Here is a 23,543-nt window from a genome sequence, read left to right as displayed (position 1 = left end):
CTGAGTCACACACTCCAAAGATCACTGTAACTACAGCACACGTAAAGTCTTTCTAGTCTTTCCTAGCCGTTGCTTGATAGCGGCTTTCAACGGCGGACGTTCCCCTACCTCTGGGTTCCCGAACTGTCACCGGCCTCGGCTGCAGCAACACAAGGCTGACTCACTTACCAACCAACTCCAATGAACTAATTGACTGAGTGCAGAGTCAGGGTCAGAGTTGCTTTACGACCGACAAGCCCCTGGAGGTTCACGACCAGAGTTTCAGCTGAGTCTGAGTAAGGCAGTCCGTCTTGGAACAAAGCACCCATCTGGGACTTAGAAATCTTTATTACTGTCAGACTGTTGTGGGTTTGTTAATATGGGGAGTCCTCTTTGACGAGAGGACGGTTCTGTAGTTTACAATTGCTGCTGGTCCTTGCTAGCGCAGTCGTTCTCTTGTCCGAGTCCCGTGGGACTGTCTCAGAATAGAGAGTTCCCCTTTCGTGTGTGGGTTTTCGAACTCGCCTCCACACAGAACCAGAGTTTCAGGTCTCAACTTCTTCCCCTTGCTACATCTCGGCACGGACCGTACACGAAACACCGTTCCTCGTTTTTATAATCCAGTTGTTGGCATGGGGGACAAGTTTGTTTGCGATGTCGTTACTCAGTAAAGGCTGTTGTATTTGCTTATCTCGCAGTCGTTACCGAACAACATGTATCCATGTCACAATATATTTACGATCTTAAATTATTAAATCCGAACATCATTTTGTCAAATTATGAAGAGCTATTTACGCTAATTATTACATTAAATTTCTTGAAATCTTGCTTCTGATCAGTTTTTTGTCTTTTTCCCTCCAACTTTTTATCTAAGAGCTAGGCCCGAGGGCATGTTGCGCCTCCTCATGTCTGGTCTTGCATCCTTTTGTGTCTTATTCCCTGAAGTTGACCGTACCTCATTTATGTGAGAGATCTGTTTTCGTTTTCAAGTTTTCTCTGTATTTATTAACAGCTTCATTCAAAACTTTTACATAATTTTATTTTTATATTATGCGTCCTGTTGTGTCTGTATATTTAGGGATTTTCACGAGTGAGAGTCAGTAAACAGATCACAAATGGAAGTAAAACAGCTGTAATGGACTAAATAAGGTTTCTATGTGTATCACTAGATAGCAGCACAGTTTATGTTCACGACAATCTAGGTAGCAGACGTGCATGCCATGTTCAGAAGCTGGTTTTGATAGTAAAAATGGCTACTACACTACCGAAGAGGAGAGTTCTGTTGTGCGTTTCTTTTTGTGGGAAATAGGACTAAATGCGAATGTTATTCGTAAAGTAATTTTTCCTGTTTACGGTGGGAAGTGTTTTTCGCGTAAAGCGCTTCACAACTGGGTCGAGAAATTCTCTCAGGGACGTTATAAAGTCAGAGATGATGCCCGACGAGATGCGGAAGTGGCTGAGACAACAGTCAAAAAGACTTCTGTGTTGCGGATTTCTACGCACTTGTAAAGCGATGGGACAAGTGTATCAATGTTGGTGGAGGATATCTCGAGAAACAAATGTTTTCCCCAGGTTCGATTATCACATGTTTTATGTTTTAGGTATATTTATCGGTGGTCTAGTTACACACTCTCTCTCGTATACCGCTAGATAACACGTTTATACTATTATAAATAATAAGCGATTGAATGGAATGTATTGATAGATCAGTTTATTATATTAAAACACTACACGTTTCGGGCATGGCTGACCATTCTAGGGCGTGTAATTATAAATATATTGTGCTATGGTGTTGAATATGTAGTACAACTGGAGCCATTTTAGTCGTATAGTTAAACGCTTTTCAAAGACTGAATTGAAAGCATGAACATTATAAATTGTAAAAAGTGAATACATAAAACATATAGAGCGTGAATTTATTCAGTGGTAATTGGGTGATGCATTTATGTTCTATGTCGATTTATGTATAATATTTATATATTATATATAGTTGCTATGTTAGTATGAGTAATGATATTGTGTCGTTGGAATATCTTCTTTCTTGTGTGTATCCAGATCGTAATGGGAAATATTGATATTCAGGTGTATGGGTGTGACTATAGACGGGGTTTGGATTGGTGACTCGATTTATTGACCACTTATACCCACAATACGTAAGAAGCAGCAACTATAACAACCTGACTGGTTTACACACTCTAAACAACTCTGTAACTGCAACTCATAATGTCTTCTATGTCTTCACTAATCGTTTGCTGCAAACGGGTCTTAACAATGTCCTCTGCTGACGTCCTTTCCGGCTTGCAAATATCTCACAACTCCTCACTCATTGCTCCAACTAACTAACTCCCAGGCTGGCGGCCATCTGTCACCAATAACGACACAGACTGCACAGAAAACACAGTTCATAATTTTTGTAGTTCAATGTTGTAGACGCAGCCATCGGCACGGACCGCGCAGAAAACACCGCTTTCAAGCCATTCCATTGGAGAGGTGGCCGCTGAAAAGCAACGGCTGATGATTGCTTCGCGGTCGTTGCCCAGCAACAGGTCTTTATGCCACATTATGTAGTGTTGAGAAGTTACGCAGTAATTTAGTGTGATCGATGTGTCTGTATTAAGACTGAAGGATTTCTGTGAATGTGGACATATATATGTATTGTATTGAGGTGTATTGCGCCGTGGCTTCCTTTTTTTATTATTTATTACTTAAATAGCAATCAGAATTACAGTATTTTATAAGCTACTGTGATAACATTGTGCTAATAAGCCCGCCTATGACAGGATGAGGATCCTTCCACCGAAGGAGCCTCTGTTTTTCATTTGAGGTGAATTGGAAGACGTCTTTTCAACCGTCTGTTTTTGGGTTCTTCAAGTAGCGGCTGCATCAATGGGTTGATGTGCGTCTCTAGTCGATCATGGTGCTTGCTGCTACGCTCTTGGACTACATCAGAGATGGCTGAGATGCCAAGGTCATGGTGAAGAGTGTCCTTCGATACATACCGTGGTGGATCTGTCATTACTCGAAGTATTTTGGACTGGGATCTTTGGATGATGGCTGTACTCGACTTGCTGGCACAGCCCCATAAGTCCATATGGGCTTTATCACAGCACTGTATATCAGGATTTTGTTTTCCAGGTTCAGATGCGACTCTCTTCCTAATAGCCAGTATAACTTTAAATTTTGCGTCGATGTGTTTCCTCTCTTTGACTATGTGTTCTTTCCAATTGAGTGTTTTATCTAAGTGTATTCCCATATAGCGCACTGATGATGATTCCGGTATGATTTCGTTGTTGATGGACACTGGAGGACATAGTCCCTTTTTTAAAGCAAAGTGGCTTCTTTTGAACGGGATCTTTTTTGTTTCTGTTTGTAGCGTGTATCCCCATGTAACTTGTTTGTGTGTTAGTAGATGGCAGCATAGAGTTTACCAGTGTTCCTAATATCCTCATTTCTAATCCTTTGTCGTCTTATTTTTCCCATCGCTGCTCTGAAGAACCGCCCCTCGAGAGCTTGCAATCCACTCTTGTCCCTGGATATCGTGTGGAATTTTGAATCTCGCATCAAAGGAAGAACACAAATTGTATCTGAAATGATGGTACATCGGTCAATATTGTACCTCAAATAGAGGAAATGACTGTACCTGGAGATAATTTCTTAATGATTCATTTAGCAATTTCTAACGCTCACAAAATATTACATATTAAAGGTAAAGCTATCCCTGTAACAGGCCTTGCAGGGCCTTAGGGTTTGAGACTTCGAGGCTACCACATTTTCTAGACGATCGGATCACAGATGGTGGTAAGGTTTTCAAACTTACGCATCGGCCGCCCTTTACACCCAGGAAGATTCGTGGTTCTTATTTCTCTTAGAGGCTGAGTCAACGCCAGGGTCATATTGCGGCTGGAAGGATTAGATCAATTTAAAAGTCTAGTGACCTCATCGGGAATCGAACCCGCGACCTTCTGGCTTGTAACATAGTGCCTCAACCAAATACGCTACCGCGTTCTCCCTAGGATATTATATGCCTACTGAAATTTGAATCTTATAAATACGATACAAGAATGCTGAGTCCTGTAAAGTTACGTGCGAATGATTCATTCTGATCTTTCAACATTTTCAATCCTGTAGGATTTGAGGTTATCACAGCGGTGGTTATAAACGGTATTATTTTCTGGGATATAACGCCGTGTAGTCTGTTGAAAGTCAATTGACTTTGACCGGCTTGGCGCCTGCTTTGACGCTGGTATCTTGCTCGGCTTATTGTACACTGAAGATATAGGCGATATGTTCCTCCGAAACGTCGGTTGACTTTCAACGGACTACAGTGCTTTAATTGTTTCTTGCATCCTGTTGTGTATTTAATCAATATTAGAGTCAATTTTACCGACCACACAACATATTTTTATTATTATTATTATTATTATTACACTACATGTTTCGACCTCAAGAGGTCATCCTCAGGTGTACGAACACAGTTGTATAATTACACGCAATCACATTCGTCTTCTCACTTATTCGATCCTGTATCTTATTCAGGCCCACGCTCAATAATGTATCAAGCTTCTATCACAAAACACAATGTCAACATTTAAAATTTGTGACTCGAATTTCAATTCAGATCACTAGACTACACTGCGTTATATATCAGAAGATAGTGCTTATCATTTTCAATCTTGTTGATCTAAAGACTAATTAAGAACCGAATTTCTTTCTAACACAAATCATCAGTTAATGATATTCATGGAATTAGTCATTGCTGTTTCGGAAACATAAAACACTGTGTCTGCAAAATGCAGAATATTATCATGTGTTTATGGCTCCTTCACTAAATAATAACGGGTTCTCGATGGATGATTGGATTTATTAACACCTTTCCTTGCAGTCTCTCTTAAGCGCAATCAACTGTAGCGCTATCGCTAGACTACAAACTTCACAACTCACTAGACCACGCTCCGTTCTCATTATCCGTTGTACTGCTACAACTCCTCCTACTCTTCTGTGATTCATGTACTCCACTGTATTCATACAGTTGCCAGCTTCGGAATCCGACTCCCTTATATTTCCTCGGCACGGACCCCACGGAAAACACCCTTCTTCTGTTGTCCTAGAATGTATGTTTATTGGTCCGTTACCGAGCAAGGAATGTCCACTATTATCGTGTATTGTTGTACGCATTACCCAGCAACAGGCTGTTAACCAATAGTGTCTGTCCGCGGGAACGTGTTTATCGAGCCGTTACGTAGCAGTGGGTCGATACGTCACAGTTTTTTAATGTTAAAAGCAAATGTCACATGTCCGCTGCTTCATAAATGTTAAGTTATAAAAGTGGTTTCAGTGGCATTAAATTATTTCTGAAACCATTCAGTTCTTCACATGTTCGTTGCGCGAACTGAGGACATCTTCAAGAACTGTTATGCTGCTTGGAAACAGCGGCAGGGAACGTTGGATCCTTCTCAGCAGTGGAACACTCATTATAATTCTCAGTTCAAATGGATGCGGTCGCGAGTGCAAAGCCGTCACGCTACTGGGTGGGTCACTTAGCTCAAGTGTGTCATTTTACTTGTAAACAGACGCTGACCTGCTGATCGCTTTGGGTTAGCGGATTCATTCCGTCAGTTATGAACCAAACTGAATCATAATTTCGAAAAAGAAAAGTAAGTTAAAGCTGTCCCTGTGCTTAACAAATTAAGCACTAAGCCATGAAGACGTATGGGGGAATGGAGATATAGACCACGTTTTCTTGACCTCTGCACTAGTTGGAGGTGAGTGGTCAGCTTCACTTCCCGGCCGCTTTATCCCCGGGGATAAAGTCCTCGGTAACCATTGGATAGGAGGCTGAGTGGCCCCCAGAGCCGGTCTGGATTACATGGAGAAGTGAATATTCTTGCCCCTGCTTTCCCTCGTATTCCTTTCCAGTCCTACATGTTATCGATGTTATTGAGGTCGATTTGGAAAGGCAACTCCCATGAATATAACAAATAATTGTGAACCGTCTCCTTTATATTATCAATGCGCACGACAAAATACACTGAAACAAAAGACTGCTCACTTTTCAGTGACCTCTACATAGTTCGTGTTCGCGCAGCGCGTTAACTGCAGAAAATTCGTTGCTGTGCTAACCAGTAATTGCGTAATGTCAGAGTTTTTATCTCGCCGTTACAAACAAACAAACAAACTTCCTGGTTTTAGTCCGCAAGCGAACTATACCGACCGAGCGACCGCCGCTTGTCGACGAAGTTAGTGCCTACTTTTTAGGATAGAGGGTATCAGGTGGTCAGCGCAACGGATCTCCACGGCCGTTAATCTCGGTGTTCTAGACCGGAGCCGCTATTTCCTTGAAATAACTCCTCGATTATCCTCATGAGGCTGAGTGGACCCCGTGTCAGACCTTACAATTTCTACGAAAATCAGGTAGCTCTGTAGCCAGGAACTCTGACCACTAGATCACAAGGGTGGTCTCTCAACGTTACATCAATTTGTTAATCTGTTTTATTTATATATAAATTTTTCGCTTTTCTTGAGATCACATATATCTTTGAACTCAATATCCTTGCCTTATACCTATATTCCCTTCCCGGTTTCCATATCAAGGCCCTGAGGACGAAGTCGTGGCGTTATAGCTGTTCCAACAGCTTTGGGAGAAAATTCGTTGTTTGTAGTTGTATGTAGTCTGAGACCTTATGATATAAAACCCTGTCATATCTGCGCAAGACGATGCTACGCTCTACTGTAGAGTGTTGCAAATGCTAGTTCTTCAACTGTCCTCATAACGGCGTAGTTGTCCCCGCGTTAAACATGTGTATTCCGTGATCCAGAATAATTAAATATTCCAAATTGTGATATCCTGGAACTATTGAATTTTTAGTGATATTATTACTTACGAGGTAAGAGACGTCTTTCTACTTATTTGTAGAGTACGATAAGAAAGAAGAAAGTCATCTCATTATAAACATAACCTCAATTCCGATTTTCTTTCAGTGATGGTTGATTTCCTGAGACTTGTAAAGGTTCCTGTTATGAGACTTTGTTGTATTAGTCCATTAGTTTATGGTTACATCCCTTTAGGCGCTATCTACTGAGCAACTACAATAAGTAAAATTAAACTTTTCATGAGAAATAAAATGTCCAAACGAAAGAACTGAATTCAGTAGCTAATTCTCCCAGTTTCCTTCCATTAATATCATAATCATCGGTCCTAGATTCAGCAGCGACAAAGCCTCACTCTGAGATCTAAGTAACCAGACCAGTAGTTCAGGCGTCGTGCGAGAGATGTCTGCCAATTATTGAGAATGACGAAGCTACATACATACATAGGAATGGTGTCACTTTTGCTTCTTTCTTCACAGAAGTAAACCACTGCTCAGATTCGTGTCACATATACGCCATTTGAAAGACGGATATTTTTGCATTATCCTACGATATTGAACCAACTCAGTAGACTGGATTAGAAACAACGTCATATTCTTTTCAAATCCTGAGAAAGTAAAGTTGATTTGGTTCATCCTGGTCCGTCACACTAGCAATATTATAAAAGGTTATTCAACTCCGTTGTGCAGAATCCTATTCACCAAACGACGGAACCACGAGATGGTAGATACTCAACTTCCTTTAAAGAGAGGCAATTTTATCAAAATCTTTTTTTAAAACCACACTTGTAAACAGACTAATTGTAGTAACTTATAAATATTTTAACGTGTTCATGTACGTCGCTGTAATTGTTAAAGGGTCAGATTTTATATTCATGGCATTGTGATGATACTGTATGCATGTATTGATATTGACCAATCACATTGTAATAGTAGTTTCCGCCTGTATTGATATATCCTTCTGAAGATGGTCTCTCAGGCCGAAACATGCCAAGGATGAAAGATTAAAAAGGAATAAAGAAAAATAAAACTTTTTTTTTCAGTCACACTGGACGGAGTTGATTAAGCTTTTATACGAAGTAAAGTTATTTAGTTCTAAAGGGTCTTGACGATAGTTTATAGCGCTCCGGATTACTGAGTTTTTGGACTTTGCCTATCTTCCGGTATTCTAAGGAACACTAAACAACAACATTTTGGTCACTGGATCTGTCTTCATCCTCAAGTGATGGGTGGGACACACCTCCTTTCTTAGATTCGTTAGAAAGAGCCAGCCTAACTACAGTTACATACACAGCTGAGATCAGGTTTTGTCCGCAGCAGATAAGAAGCAAATGTTCAGCAGAAATTGTGATGATGCATGTACAGGCCTGAAACTAAGATAGAGAAGGAAGTTGAAATAGATGCAACATATAAAACCAGCAACCAGATCCATCGATATCAATGCATAAGAATTATTTGAAGATTTTAATGTTATAGCAATATATAAGTCTCGCTAGCGCCATCTGTGGAACAAAGCTTGGGGTCGCAATTCGAGTCCCGGTAAGGTCAAGAATTTCGTTGGCTCCTCGTCGTCCATACGGGCTCTGAGGCCCACCCAGCCTCCTATCCAATGGGTGCTGGGGACTGTTTACGGGGCTTGAAGCTGACCACTCACCTGCAACTAGTGCCGAGGTAAAGAAAGCGTGGATGTACACATCCTGTCCCCCATACGTTTTCGTGGCATAGTGCTCAGTTAAGCACAGGGACTTCACATTTTTTTTTTTACTTTATACCGACACAGGTTATCCAGTGAGTGAGGTTTGCTCTTTCTAACGGATCCAGCAAAGTAGTCGTCCCCCACCTCTTCACCGAAGGACGGAAACAGACCATTTTCCGAAACTTTGTTTCGTTTAATGTGCTTTAGAATACCGGATTATGGACAAAGCCGAAGAACCTAATAATCAGAGTAAAGTTATTTTGTTTTTGGTTTATTTAGCGGCATAATCTGTAACTCTTGCTGTTTAGCGTCAATAGGTCAATTAGTAAGCCGATCACTGTGGCTAGGGCATGAACCATCTTCGCCCGCTTGAATACTGGGGCCGTGGGTTCGAATCCAACTTGAGGCATGGATGTCTGCGTGCGTTTATTCTGTGTTTATGCTGCTCTGTGTCTAGGTAGCTGCCTAGTGACGGGCCGATCCCCCGTCCAAGGAGTCGTACCGACTGTGTACAGGATTAAACACTGAGAAAGCGGCTAAGGTCCACAAGGGGTGTAGAGTTATAGGTAGATAGATAGATAGATAGATAGATAGATAGATAGATAGATAGATAGGTAGATAGATAGATGTTAGTAAATAATGGACTGGAAAGAATGTGGAAGGAAGCGGTCGTGGCCCGACTTTATGTAATCACCTTCCATTTGCTAGGAGATTTGAATGCGGGATCTCCCTATTTCGAAGCAGAAGTGTGACCCATTCGACCGCAAGGTTCCTTTGTAAAGTAATGCCAGTGCGTAACTAAGAATCACATCATGAAGTCTTACAGAGTAGTTGAGGTGTGCGGTATAGCTCAGTGCATAATTAACCTCGGTTCTCTCCGCTTCATCCTCCGGGAATTACCAGAGTGATTCTAAATTATTGTCGGAGTTTACGTTTATAGGCCACGGAACGGCCAACAATCAATAGAATCAGTACTTTTTTTTTATTGCTAGTGGGGTGGGACTAAGTCCCTTGTACTGTGGCCACTTCTGGCCTATTGTACCAGCCCCAGATGATAGGTGAGGGTGATTGTGGAGCAATTGGTGGAATGAAGATTGGCAAGGGGTAACCGAAGTACTCGGAGAAAACCTGCCCCAGCGCCACTTTGTCTACGACTAATCCCACTTGAGCAGACCCGGGATCGAACTCGGGCCGCCGCAGTGTGAAGTCAGCGACTAACCGCTTGAGTTATGGTGCGGCCCTACCTTCGATCTTGCCTCTTGGCACCAGAATAAAAACCAACTGCTGAAAAAATGGGATGATTTAGTCTGGTGACCACTTTATAGAGGGCCATCAATACCAGGGGCACGCGGTAACCTAGTTGGTTGAGGCGCCATGCCACAAACCGGAAGGTCACGGGTTCGATTCCCGATGAGGCAAGTGGATTTTTCAGTTGACCTAACTCTTCCAGGCTCACTATGACCCTGGGGTCGATTCAATCTCTAACAATCTCTCGTATATGTTGTACAGCTAATTGAACAGGCTGTCCTGAAGGAGGATAGGGACAGGACGTTACTTCGAGAAGTCACAATGACTTACCAAACTATACTTCGTCACGCCTCGGAAGACAGTAATATTCACTTATAGTAGGAGACATTTCTTTTGGCCGACAAGGTCACTTCATTTTTTCCACTCTGAGAAGTGTGGCAGTTGAGAATGTAGCGAGAGGTAGCCGGACAGACTAGCATTGGTGATGGAATGTTCTTGGCCGGCCAAAATAAATGTCCCTAACTGTATTTACTAACCAAGGCCGTGCCATACCTTAGGCGGTTAGTCGCCGGCTTCTCTACCCGGCGGCCCAGGTTCGAGCCCAGGTCAGGTCACGTGGGATTTGTGGTGGACAAAGTGGCACGGGCAGGTTTTCTCCGAGCACTGCGGTTTCCCCTACCAATTTTTATTCCACTGACTGCTCCACATTCATCATCTTACATCCGGGGCTGGTACAGTAGGCCATTTACTGGCCGACGTACCAAGTGGATTCAGTCTCACCCCACCGCAAGAAAATAAAACTACTGACCAAACAGGCACAAGCCGTGAAGTTTCTGACATGGAATTCAAGAGGTTCGAATCTAGAACATGAAATGTATTATTCTGAAAGAAATTTCTCGCTGATTTCCTCAGTAGTTATAGTCGAATTCATAAGTTAGTACCCTAAAATGGGCAATGACCACGTCTTTTTCCAATTCAGCATTCACTAATCGTCCTCTCATGCGAGCTCCCGGCAGCATCGTTAAATGAAAGATACATGGATGAACAAAATTGACCTAATTTCTTATTCTTATGAAATTGCGAAGTTAAGTTCAGGATCCCTTTGTCAAGAGTTTCATCATTTCCCTTTTTTGCAAAGTGTGACATCATGACTCTGCGAAAGAGTGAATAGGAAATGCAGCAACACTAAATGAACGGTTTCTCTCGAATTCACCATTGTACAGCACTTTTGCTATTGCTCTGTCAGGTTCTGCTAAGGCGGTAATGAGTGTGTACATTCATCGCGAAGAGAGAAAAGTAACACACGTGACCTGTAAAGGAATAATATCCCAGAATCTTCTTTTGCGGAACTCACGACAGTAATGAAATTCTCGGTCTATCGAATGCAATCCCTCAGATTCCAAACATAAGGAGTCTAAGTGTGAGATGATTTCTAATTCTGCATTCAGATAAATCAGAAAGGGTAGCTCGGTTGCTGTAGTGAACTGTTACAGGTGTAGTGGCCGGGGTTAGATTCCCGACTGAGGCTGAAATCGTTCTGCTCACCACAGCGTTCAGATAATCTCTGGGCCCCATACAGCTTCCTATTCTCAGAGTTAACGTGGCCGGAGCTGGAAGTGGAGATCAGATAAGAGGACTACATGCTTCCTTTTAGTTGAGGCTTGCTATGTCACACTCATAACAATAATAGCGGCCACGTGTTCTAAGACAACTGTCTTCGCTCGCTCGAACGCTGGGATCGTGGGTTCGAATCCCGTTCAAGGCATGGATGTGCGTCTCGTTTATTCTGTGCTTGTGTTGCTCTGTATGTAGGTAGCGGCCTTGCGAGGGGCTGATTCCTTGTCCGAGGAGTGCTACCGACTGTGTATTAAGAAACTGAAAAACCGGCGGAGTTCCTGCAAAGGGTTCTAGAGCCGTAGATAGATAGATATATATGTCACACGGATTTGGTCAGAGTAGCATTCAATCGCAGTTTGACTGTAGTGCTAAATTAAAAATATGTGGAGCTATTCCTTCATCCCCACACACCGTCATATCTTTGTGTATAATTAAGCAAAGGGACAAATATGTCTTCTTTATCTTGTTCATTTATTATTATTATTATCCGGAGTATCTCAGTCACCATAATGACTGGCTTCAGGTTGGAGGGCCGGGGTTCTATTCTTGGCTGTGCCGAAATCTTTGTCTTCTCCAAAGCAACATCCCAGACCGACTGTGGGCTCCACCCAGTCTTTATCAAATGTTTACCGGGGCTCATTTCCCTGGGGTTAAAACGGACGTAGCGCAAAGCTGACACCGAAGAAACTGGTGTAGAGATAACGTGCTAGACTTGTATTTGGAGGTGCCTGGTTCGGATCTCGGCCGGGACATGCCGGCTGTCCCGGCTGATTTTTCGTGACTTTCCTTAGTCTCTCCAGAAAATGCCAGAATAGTAAGTCAATGAGGCGACGGATGCTTCCTTAGCTATCATTTCAAATTCGTCAGTCTTTCGTCATCGTACTACTCGACTCTATTTAGTCGGAGCGAAAACAGCGTCGTTAAATAATAGACACATGCTACAAAGCTGACCACTCACCTTCACTTTGTGCTGGGGCTAACAATGTGTGCAATTATTTATTCATCTGTATGTGTCTTTGTGATTTGCGCTGTCAGCATTGTATTCAACACTATCATTATCAGGTAATTAGCAGAAAAGGTACTGATGTCCCTCTAAGGGGCCGTGGAGACCCATAGGGTTGTGAGACGTCGAGATTCCCACATTTGCTAGATAATCGGCTCACAGATGGTGGTGAGGTTGTCAGCCCTACATGCCGACTAATAGTCATAGTGCACACTGTCTTCTCAGTTCATCTTCACTAGGCGTTGCCTAGTAGCGGATCCCAACAATGTCCTCGTCTTCCGTGCTTATGCCGTTGCCGGCTGGCTACCATCCCACATCTAGTCCTCAACTTGCCTCTCACTAACTGTGACTCAAAATCAAAGTTAAGTTATTACTGACGGTCAGTCGGCCAGTCTGTTTTTGTGTCAAGCACTCGTCTGGGGCCCAAGACTAGATTTTTATCACTGTCAGACATTTGCGGGGTCGTTAATGTTGGGTGCTCCCTCTGACGAGAGGTCGATTCTGTCGTTTACAACTACTGCTGCCCTCGCCAGCGCAGTCATTTTCAGGTCTGAGTCTCGCGGAACTCATGACCACATTTTCTCTCTCAGATTCAGGACTCTCCCAAATTTTCGGGCCATATCCCTGTGTTTGCCCCCCAGAAGAGGGCTGCCCTGTTGTACCCCCAGGCACTGGGCTCCCTTTTCGTCGCCTCCTACGACTCGCAGGGCTGCGGTGGAGGTATTCGATCCCGTCTCAAAACGGTGTTCTCCTGCTCTCACACCAACCATTGCACTTCACTGACTGTAACATCTCAGCACGGATCGCATAGAAAACACCGTTCCTCTGTCACAGTGCAGTTGCCCTCTAAACATGCTTTGCACTTCACTGACTGTAACATCTCAGCACGGATCGCATAGAAAACACCGTTCCTCTGTTACAGTGCAGTTGCCCTTTAAGCATGCTTGTTTATGGAGGCGTTACTGTTTTATACTCGCATATTTCGCGGTCGTTGCCTAGCAAAAGGCCTACATTCCACTAATTATATAAATTTTGTAGCTTGTAAATTGATCATTGTCATTATTTATTTGCAGATTACCATAGCAACGAATCGTGAAGTGTTTATAAGTTTCTTGAAAGTACATTATTCCACGGCCGTGACTATGAAGAAAGCTGTCTTCTGGGATGTGGCGCCGTGTAGATATTGTGTTAACTGACGTTTCGGTAAAACATATCGCCTCCATCTTCAGGGTAGAAGAGAAATCCGCGAGATAGGAACCAGCTTGAGCACGTGCTGGCAGACTACCCTAAAGATTGAGGCGATACGTTCTTCCGAAACGTCGGTTAATACAGTGTCTACATGGCGCTACAGCCCAGAAGACAGCTTTCTTTACATTACATAGTAGGTCACGAATGGGCGAGTAGTATTCTGTTTTAGTGTATCGTGAATACGAGTGAGATAAGCTAGAAAGACTTGATCAACACAAGATTAATCTTCCAGTTTTAAGAGTGGGTTTTATGAGTTCTGCTTGGAACATCCTGTTGTCTCTCTGGTTGCTGTCAGTTCTTTGCTACATACAGACTTTACCTCAGATACAAAGATTTTCTGCTGTGCTTTTGATTAAGAACTGCGTTATGAAGACGTGTGATGGCGCTTAGATCTGACTTCTCTTATTCTTAAACTTGAGGCCGCGCCATAGCTCAAGCGGTTAGTCGCTGGCTTCCCATCGCGGCAGCCCGGGTTCGATCCCGGGTCTGGTCAAGTGGGATTTGTGGTGGACAAAGTGGCGCTGGGGCATGTTTTCTCCGAGTACTTCGGTTTCCCCTGTCAATCTTCATTCCACCAAATTCTCCATCAGCATAATCACCCGGGGCAGGCTACAATAGGCCAGTCAGTGGACGCCGTGCCGAGTGGACCCAGTTGGACTCCACCCCACCCCCCCACTAAGCGAATTAAACAAAAAGGAACCAGACTCCTTCATCTCATGTGAAATTTTTTCTCAAGCCAAATCTATGTTGTCCTGCCTAGCATAGTCTGTGTGGCATTTGTGATATATACAAATTAACCTCACAAAATCAAAATTAGCAGCTTGGTCAGACTTTCATGCCATCTGCACATGAATCACAGAAGCACGTTTAAACAGACGACACTATTAAACTACGTGACAACGCAGAGAAGACTGGATTCCTCAGTTACCTGGGAGTTGCGTTGAAATCGCTTTGCCGTTTCCTCAGTTTGCGTAGCTCAGTTCAATTCCACGTGTTCAACTCAGTATGATAACATTTCTTGGAAATTGCAGTTGCGTTGCGGTTGTCAGTTTCCTTAGTGTTCCCTCGCTCTTAAACCGAGTTCCAAAGCAGTTTATCTTTATCGTGGCCACGAGCTCTATGCACAGAGCAAGAAGGCGGTCGTGGTGGCAGGAACCCTTGACCGACTTCTCGACCCGTGTACGTTGTTTGTAAAACATAAACGAGTGTTCACAAGACACGCTGGAAGTGCCGTCCATTGCCCCGAATACACGCACGAGTCCTCTTGACCGCGACACAGGAGATACGCATAAGAGTTCCTGCCGTAATGTATTGTGGAATTTTCAGCATTCTTCTTCCGTTGTTAAAGGTAGCGAGTTGGAAATCTCGCAAGAGACAGTACAACTATAGGAGTGCGGCTCTGACTTCAGGTTCCACAGGCCAGGTAGATAGCATCTGATAAGAGACGTGGCGCGTAAACAGGACTTGTTAGCCACGGCAGGGGACCTGTCTAAGGGAGGGAAACCCCGAATGGAAATTTGATTTGTTTCATTCTGGCACGTCAAAAAAAAAAAAACTCCGTTGCCCGTAGTCCGCAAGTGAACTATTCTGACCGAGCGACCGCCGCTTATCGGCGAAGTTAGTGCCAACTTTTGCGGATAGAGGGTGTCGCGTGGTCAGTGCAACGGATCCCCACGGCCGTTAATCTCGGTTTTATGGCCCGTCACACTAATAATGTCATGAAAAGTTAAACAGCTCCGTCTAGTGTGACTGGTGAAGATTGTTCTTATTTAAATTATTTGTGCCTTTATTCTGAGACCATCATCAGAGGGACACCTTTACATCAATACAGTTAGAAGCCACTTGACATGTTCGATTGAACCATATATGTGTGCATTGGTTCTTAGTAGTTTCATTTTCGTATTGATGTATTGATTTGCCAGTTTAGCTTGACCAAAAGGTGGGGGGGGGGGTTCAGGTATCAGTTTAGGAACAACTTTAATGAACATGTTTGATTCTCTGTACAAATCCATGAGCTTTATGGGGGTGCACCTGACAAGAACACTGCTGAATTTGCAATTTGGGCCTGCTTACTCACTCAGCAGTGGTTACTCGCCCGCTACAGTCGTGGGGTACAACCTCTGCTTCAGTTTTCGAGAAATCCTGGGTTCAGATCTGGACCCAGAGACCAGATGTCCTGACTGGGGTATTTCGCTGTTTTCAATAGTGCCTGGAAACGAGTCCCATGGGAGTAAGTCAAATCAGACAATTACATAATTTAATAGAAGTGAGAAAAATAGATCTTAAAGAGATAGGATGGATTGGTATGGACTACATCGAACTGGGTCAGGATAGGGACCAGTGGCGGGCTCTTGTGAACAGATTAATGAACATTCAGGTTTACTTTACTTTACGACTGGCGGTTTACCGTCAATCAGTTCTTCTTGGCGCCAAGCCCCTTGAGATCACGACCATTCTTTTTGTCCAGCTGTACACTTACGGTTATAGTCTTTATGTAACATATTATCTGACGAGAGGATTGGACTGTCGCTTCAATTGCTGCTGGTCTGCGCCAGCGCAGCCATTGTCTGGTCCGAGTCCCGCAGGATTCATGATCATATTTTACCGTCTCAGATTCGAGACTCCCCCAACCTGGAGGGCCAGGTCCCTTATTTATATCCCCCAGGAACAGTGTGGCCTGGTTATACCGTCAAGCACTGGGTTATGAATCTCTGAAGAATCTCTGACACCTTTATCACTTTCACGCAGCCAAAATGTAAGTCACCATGTCGAAGAGTTAATTGTCCTCTGTTGTTCTGTCTGTTGCCACGAATCTTGTGCTTAGGGTATTACTACCTGGCAGTGACTCGTTCGTTGCTCTTCGTCGTAGAGGGAACATGATTTCTGAGCAGTTGCTCATCAGTGGCAGTGTTTACCCAACCGTTGCCTAGCAAATGGCCGTATTCCGTCACAATATGTACTACCCGCTGTTTTTTTTTCACAAAACCTATGCATTTTGCTGATACAGTGTCTCTGTGCGTTTCATATGATTATCACAGTAAGAAGTGATCCTTTCACTGAAAGTCAGAAAGACATTGGCCTCTGTAATGGAGACGCAGCGTTTCTTGTGAAGTAGGAATTGAATTTTTAATATTGTTTGGATCAGCTGTTGGCTTCAGCGCATAGGCTAACATTTGGTATGCCCACGAGTTCAAAATAAATTTTGATAACAAAGTTTGTTACGGAAGTTGTTCTTTTCTCATTCATTTCAAAGCGAATCCTCGTTCGTAAGTTATGTATTATCATAAAAATGTATAATACCTGTATTCTTAATGACAAATCAACATCACACTTGTTGGGGGAGCATGAAGAGACCTCCATATGCTGTAGTTCCCGGACTGTTGGCCGGAAATACTATGTATAAGGAAGGTGTTACTTCCGGTACTCCCGGCACAGATTTTCTGGGTTATCCCCTTTCCTCAAATAGACGCTGACCTGGTTCCCAAGTTCCAGTTTGTTGCTATATTGCACTATAATAATCAAAATTAATCTTTTGAAGGTTGCTTTTTCTTAATGTTTTATAAAAGGTTAGTTCGTACCTCACAGGAAACACATTACGTCTCCGCTACAAAGACCAACCGGTCAACGCTGTTTAGGGAAATAATCTCGCTTTCTTGTGAGAACCATACGAACCCCACGTTGTTGGTAGAATTCACAGTTTCTGTATGTTAATGCAGGTGGTGAATACATTAACCATTGTGCTTTATAGGGCCAATCGTCTTGTTCTAAATGTTCCCAAATTGCCATTCTAAATTATGCCACTAAATTAATCAGAAGATCAAAATTTCACGGCCCTTTTCCATAGTGGTTCATGAAATGTAAATCAGCAAATTCAGGAATACCCAGGCTACTGAGTATTGTTCAGGTCCTGTACCCCGACGTACTAAGCGTTCTCATCTCTCAGGCTGAGGCCACGTGCTCCTTGCAAGGCCCGAGAAGTTTCTGGAAAACTATCTGTATAACGAACAGAAGCATCCACGTTTGTTACTGAGGCTCAGAATGTGGCTACTACTCTACCTTACATTTACGAGGTAGACTCAGTGGATTTGTCACAAACGGATATAAAACGTAAAACATGTAACATTCGAACCTGGAGAAAATATTTATTTCTCGATATATCCTCCACCAACTTTGATACGTTTGTCCCATCGCTTTACCAGTGCGTCAAAACCCGCAGATTATAAATCTTTTGACTGTTGTTTCAACCTCTTCCGCATCTCCGTTTCAAACCTCTTCGTCATCAGCGAAACGTTTTCCACGCCCTTGTGAACCGCTTTACGAGACAAACACTTTCCACCGTAAACAGGAAACATGTCTTTATGAATATCCTTTTGCATTGAGTCCTTTGGCCCACTCCTCCTCCAAGAAAAGCGGACAACAACGCTGCTCTTCGGTAGCATATTCATCAAGCACGGCTGCCATTTTGACTACTGAAACTATCCTCTGAAAATGCGCATGCGCGTCTGCTACGTAGATTGTCATGAAGCTGGTCAATGCTGCTACTTTGTGATACATGTAGGAAACCTATTACTTGCATTACAGCTGTTTTACCTTCATTTGTGACCTATTTACTGACCCTCTCTCCTACTTTGTGAGAAGAGCTTCGTTGTATTTCTCTTCCTGTCATTAGTTCTTCCACTGTAATGGAAATCATAGCTACCAGATAAATTACCATGGGATGTGATGCTGTGAAGTCTGTTAAATTGTTATCGGCATTTCAGAAGAAAATTCTGACTCCGTATATTCTGAAAATGTAATTATCACCTTCCTCCGAAACATCGACAATTATTTTGGTAGCACATTCTTCTGAAACTTCAATTGCGATTCAGTGGGCTGGACGGCAGCAGAGGACTGTAATCCATATTGCCATCGCAGTAAGGATCTGAAATATCATGCAGAAGTAAGGCCGATATTGTGGCATATTTGCTTAAAGCAGGAAATGTGAAGCCAGAGAAACTGCCGTTGCTAGGTAGCCATCAGCGCGCCAGTGGCTTGGCTGAGTAGCGATAACGTGGGAACCCAAATAGACATGAACGCAACGATGCTACAGCAACAGGAATGATGTTCTCTGCATTGTCCGTGCCGAGATGTTATAAAAAAGGGACAAGAGTTTCCGTTAGACTGTTATAATTACCTGTAGTTTCAATCCAAAACCCCGTCGAGAATCACTCCTTCACGTGATAATATTAAAGACCTCACCTGTTAGTGCTTTGGGCCTGTAACCCTATCAGGGCGTATCGGCCCCAGCCCCACATTCAAACTGTGGTCTGCAAGGTTGTCACTGACGTTTCTGAGGAACTTACCGCTGCCGTCTTCTGGATAGCTAAATATGTCTAGAAGGTTTCTACTTCATGGAGGTAATTAGGATCCAGGATTATTAAGAGTTTCTGTGAAAGAACTTCACGTTAGGTGGGTCCCCTGTCAGCACGGCATGGCGCGACCTCAGGTTGCGGATGGAGGAGACGCCCTCCAGATATGGAGGGTAGCTGCGAATATATTGAATAAGCATTCAGCAGTCCTCCAGCTTGGGGGTTGGGCGTGGGGATAACAACTCCTCATCATAAAAAATAAGCTTGTTAGGAAATGTCAAGAAGGGCCTCGGATCTGGCTCTGGATAGGGACGAGTGGAGGGCTCTTGTGAAAACGGTAATAAATCTTCAAGTTTCATAAAATGCTGGGGAATTCTTGAGTAGCTGCACAACTGGCGGCTTCACTAGAGGGCTCATCTCCATGAAGTTAGTTCTGTGAAAGAACCGTAGATTAACAGCTTACCAGGTGGTCATCTCTGTGTTTATATAGTAGTCGAAAAAAAAAAAGATCGCGTTACTGAGTCAGTTCGCCTTACGCTTTGGTCTGCATTTTGTACGATACATTACTGTTGTTCTTTTTAATAATTTTGTGGTTTTTATTCCCTTAATCGTGGCTTATAACCCGAGGAATTCTACAATTATTAGCCGTAAACAAGCAAGAAATATGTGGCAAACAGAGCTTTGTTTGGCCTATTCTTTGAAACTGAAAACATTCCTTCGAAACGTCGGCGGACTCTTTCTAACTACACGGCTTTATGTCCTGGAAGATAATACTTTTCCTAGAATTTACAGGCAAGGATACAATTATCATATATTATGTAGCTTCTATTGCGATAATTGGTTGTAATGTTACGGTAACCATGGAAACAACAGAACGCCGAATATACTGATATACATCTAAATGCTTGTCAGTTGAATGGACGCCGTTCCTTTACAGAGGCCTGTTCATATAGGCACTAATTGTGAATGAAGATTATATAAGCTAACAATTGTAGTTTGATTGGGTTTAATTTGGCGATATACTTTTTATGTTAAAATAAGATATGAAATCACTATCTGAGTATATCTCATTTACTTTTTTTTANGATCGTGGGTTCAAATCCCACTCAGGGCATGGATGTTTGTGTGCGTTTTTCTGTGTTTGTGTACAGGTAGAGGCCTTGCGACGAGCTGATAACCGGCCCAAGGAGTCCTGCCTAATGTGTAAGATCTAGAAAAACCGAAGTGAACGGAGAAGTTCATGGAGGTAGGCCTAGGCCCACTGGGGCTGTAGTGCCAAGGAAAAAAATCGTACCTCTTAGGCCGCGCTATAGCTCAAGCCGTTAGTCGCTCTCTTCCCACAGCGGCGGCCCGGGTTATCCCGGTTCTGGTCAAGTGGGATTTGTGGTGGAAAAGGGGCGCTGGGGCGCGTTTTCTCCGAGTACTTCGGTTTCCCCTGCCAATCTTCATTCCACTAAATTCTCATCATCATAATCACCCGGAGCAGGTACAATAGGCCAATCAGATGCCGCCGTGCCGAGTAGACCCAGTTGGACTCCACCCCACCCCCCACTAAAAAAAACATACCTCTTAATGAGGAGCTTTACAACGTGTACGCTTCTACAAGTGTAATTAGAATGATCAAGTCAAGGAGTATGAGATGATAGGGTATGTAGAACGAACAGGGGAGAAGAGGAATGCATATAAGATTTTGATAGGAAAGCCAGAAGGAAGGGGTCCGCTGGGAAGACCAAAGGGTAGGTGAGTAGACAATATTAAAATGGATCCTAGAGAGATAGGTAGGGACGGTATGGATTGGATCGATCTGGCTCAGGATAGGGACCATTGGAGGGCTCTTGTGAACACGGTAATGAACTTTCGGGTTCCACAAAATTTTGTGAAGTTGTTGAGTAGCTTGCACAGTTGGCACCTTCTCAAGAAGGGCTCAGCCCCATGAGTGAGTGATTAAACATACAAGTATTTCGTGTGTAAAGTGTGAAATTTCCTTGAATGTCTGGTACTCCCTGCAGATGCTCATTTTTGCCCTAAACATGTCTGTATTTTAAGGGTATTTATTTAGTCAGCGCCATAAAACTGAATTAAATATAATTAGATGGTGATTTACACTGATCACGGTGGCCGCGCGGCCTGAGACATGAACTGCCTTCGCTCGCTGGAACGCTGAGATCGTGGGTTCGAATCCCACTCAAGGCATGGATGTCTGTGTGCATTTATTCAGTGTTTGTGTTGTTCTGCGTGTAGATAGCGGCTTTGCGACGGGCTGATCCCCCTTCCAAGGAGTCCTATCGATTGTGTATAGGATTAAGAACCTGGAAAAGCGGCCAAGGTCCAACAACGGGCTGTAGAGCCATGGATTTATTGTGATTTAACAGCTTATTTTAAAATAGGAACTGTAGCTTTTGTGTGTCTAATGATAGTCCACCAAGCGAAAGTATTTCTATCAAAATATGTATAAAATATTAACAGAAATGTATTCCTGTGAATAAACGCTTTGCGGTAGATTCGTGACTGTTATGTACTCTATATTCAGTGTAAGTCCTTAGAACGCAACATTTTTCTGTATTTTTCATTTGCGGATTATTTGACGGCGCTGTTTTGTGGCTTATATTTTACAGCACCAGAAGATTAATGAGCCGGTCACGGTAGCCGAGCGTTCTAAGGCATGAACTGTCTTCGCTCGCTCGGAAGCCGGGATCGTGGATTCGAATACCACTCAGGGCATGGATATTTAGTTTGTGTGTGTGCGTTTTTCTGTGTTTGTGTACAGGTAGAGGCCTTGCGACAAGCTGATCACCCACCCAAGGAGTCCTACCGAACGTGTAAGATCCAGGAATACCGAAGTGAACGGAGAAGTTCATGGAGGTAGGCCTAGGCCTACTGGGGCTGTAGTGTCAAAGGGAGGGGGAAAAAGAAGATTAATGAATAATGAAATATGGTGGGAAGTGGTCGTGGCTTAATTTGGAGTAATATCCTAGTATCTGATTGGAGGAACTGGAAACAATGACAATAAATCACAGTGCGGATAAAGGACCCTCTGTTCAAGAATTGAACTCAAGACCTGCCGCGTACGAAGCACGATTGTGTAACTTGATTACCTATATTCATGTTTTGTGTTTACGTGGAAATACTGGTTGTTCTTTTCGTTTAAATTTGACGAGTATGACAGAATTAAGAACGCGTTGCGATTTTGTTGTCATTTGATCGACTTGCGCCGTTATTGCACTGCGGAAGACAGACATATAATACGGAACTGGGCCGTGTTGCAGCGGTCAGTCAGCGGAGAGCGGCCACAGTGAATAGATCAGAGGGAGCAGCAGATCTTGCCCGACGACAATGAAGTACAAGTTCGCGATCGCAGCTCTAGTGACGGCCACTCTGTACTCTCTCAGCGGTAAGTCAGTCTCAAAGGTCGTGATTCTGTCTTCTGGGATGTGACGCCGTGTAGCTTGGTAGAAATTGATATCTTGCATACAAAAGAAGAAACAAGCAGACTGTTATGCTTGTTGCCTGTTTCATGTCGGGTTCCTGCATGAAGCCAGTACGTTCCTTCGAAACGTCGGTATACTACCAGACTACACAACGTCACATCTTCATAGTTGCCACAGTGAGAGCCTCAAATTCGCAACATATTTTGACTTACTCTTCAGGAATTGTCGTGTGAGTGTGTGGTCTAGATTCAGCTGGCTACGTATAGGGTGGGAAGATTATGCTTTTGTGAACACGGTAATGAACTTTCGGATTGCGCGAAAAGCAAAAAAAGAAATGTATTGATCAGCTAAGACGGAATCAATTTTTTAAGCACTGTGCACTAATGAATTACTGTCTTCTTGAAAGTGACGCCATATAGTGTGGTAGATGTTAACCGACGTTTCGAAGAAACATGCTACATATGTCTCTAGGCTACAAGAGTGAAGCCACGGAAGATTTTACTTTGATTTTCTTGGTTAGAAGGTTTTCGAATCTACGGACATTTGCAGAGTCGCCTCTCAATAGACAATAATATTTCTACCCTGAAGATGGAGGCTGTATGTTCTTCCAAGACGTCGACATATATCTACCGTACAATATCCAGAAGTGGAACATTGTTTATTGCTCAGGCTGTTACTTGCCAACTTCTCACTGTGAGAGCCTCAGTTCCAATAAAATCAATGTGGGATTTCTGGTGTACACAGCTGCAGGTGGGACTGGTTTTAGTCCGAGAACTTCCCCCCCCCACATGAAACATCATTCTAATAATACTCCATACCCAACTGTCATTAGGGGTTGATACTGTCGCGTATCGGGCGTATATCGCGACAAATAAATTCTCGATGTATTCGATGTAGCGAATTTTATTTCACATTCGCACTTACAATCACCCAAATTACAGATTTACGGTTACTGCTATCTGCAGTATCACAATTAGTACACTCCAAAAGCCACAATACAACTGACCTCGGCGACTCTTGCTTTATAACTGACTCGCAGCCACCGTGCAGCTCACTTATATAGCTGCAGTGCTTGCTTGTTGCGTAATGAGTGCCACGTCATCCTGTTAC

The 23,543-nt window shown here is 43.3% G+C and overlaps 1 protein-coding gene across 1 annotated transcript in view; it reads left to right on the top strand.

Moving 5' to 3' along the window:
* The first annotated feature begins 22,285 nt into the window (after positions 1 to 22,285).
* The window catches only part of LOC111867021 (serine protease inhibitor dipetalogastin), a 186,475-nt gene continuing 185,217 nt past the window's right edge, over positions 22,286 to 23,543 (top strand). The window contains exon 1 of the mRNA XM_023856487.2: positions 22,286 to 22,396. Within this exon, the coding sequence (XP_023712255.1) occupies positions 22,339 to 22,396 (58 nt within the window). The 5' untranslated portion in view covers positions 22,286 to 22,338. The remainder of the gene's footprint in view (positions 22,397 to 23,543) is intronic.

The sequence above is a fragment of the Cryptotermes secundus genome, unplaced genomic scaffold (assembly GCF_002891405.2).
Source record: "Cryptotermes secundus unplaced genomic scaffold, Csec_1.0 scaffold125, whole genome shotgun sequence".
NCBI lineage: Eukaryota > Metazoa > Arthropoda > Insecta > Blattodea > Kalotermitidae > Cryptotermes > Cryptotermes secundus.
The sequence above is the reverse complement of the archived record's forward strand: the minus strand, read 5'-3'. Positions and strand labels throughout refer to the sequence as shown.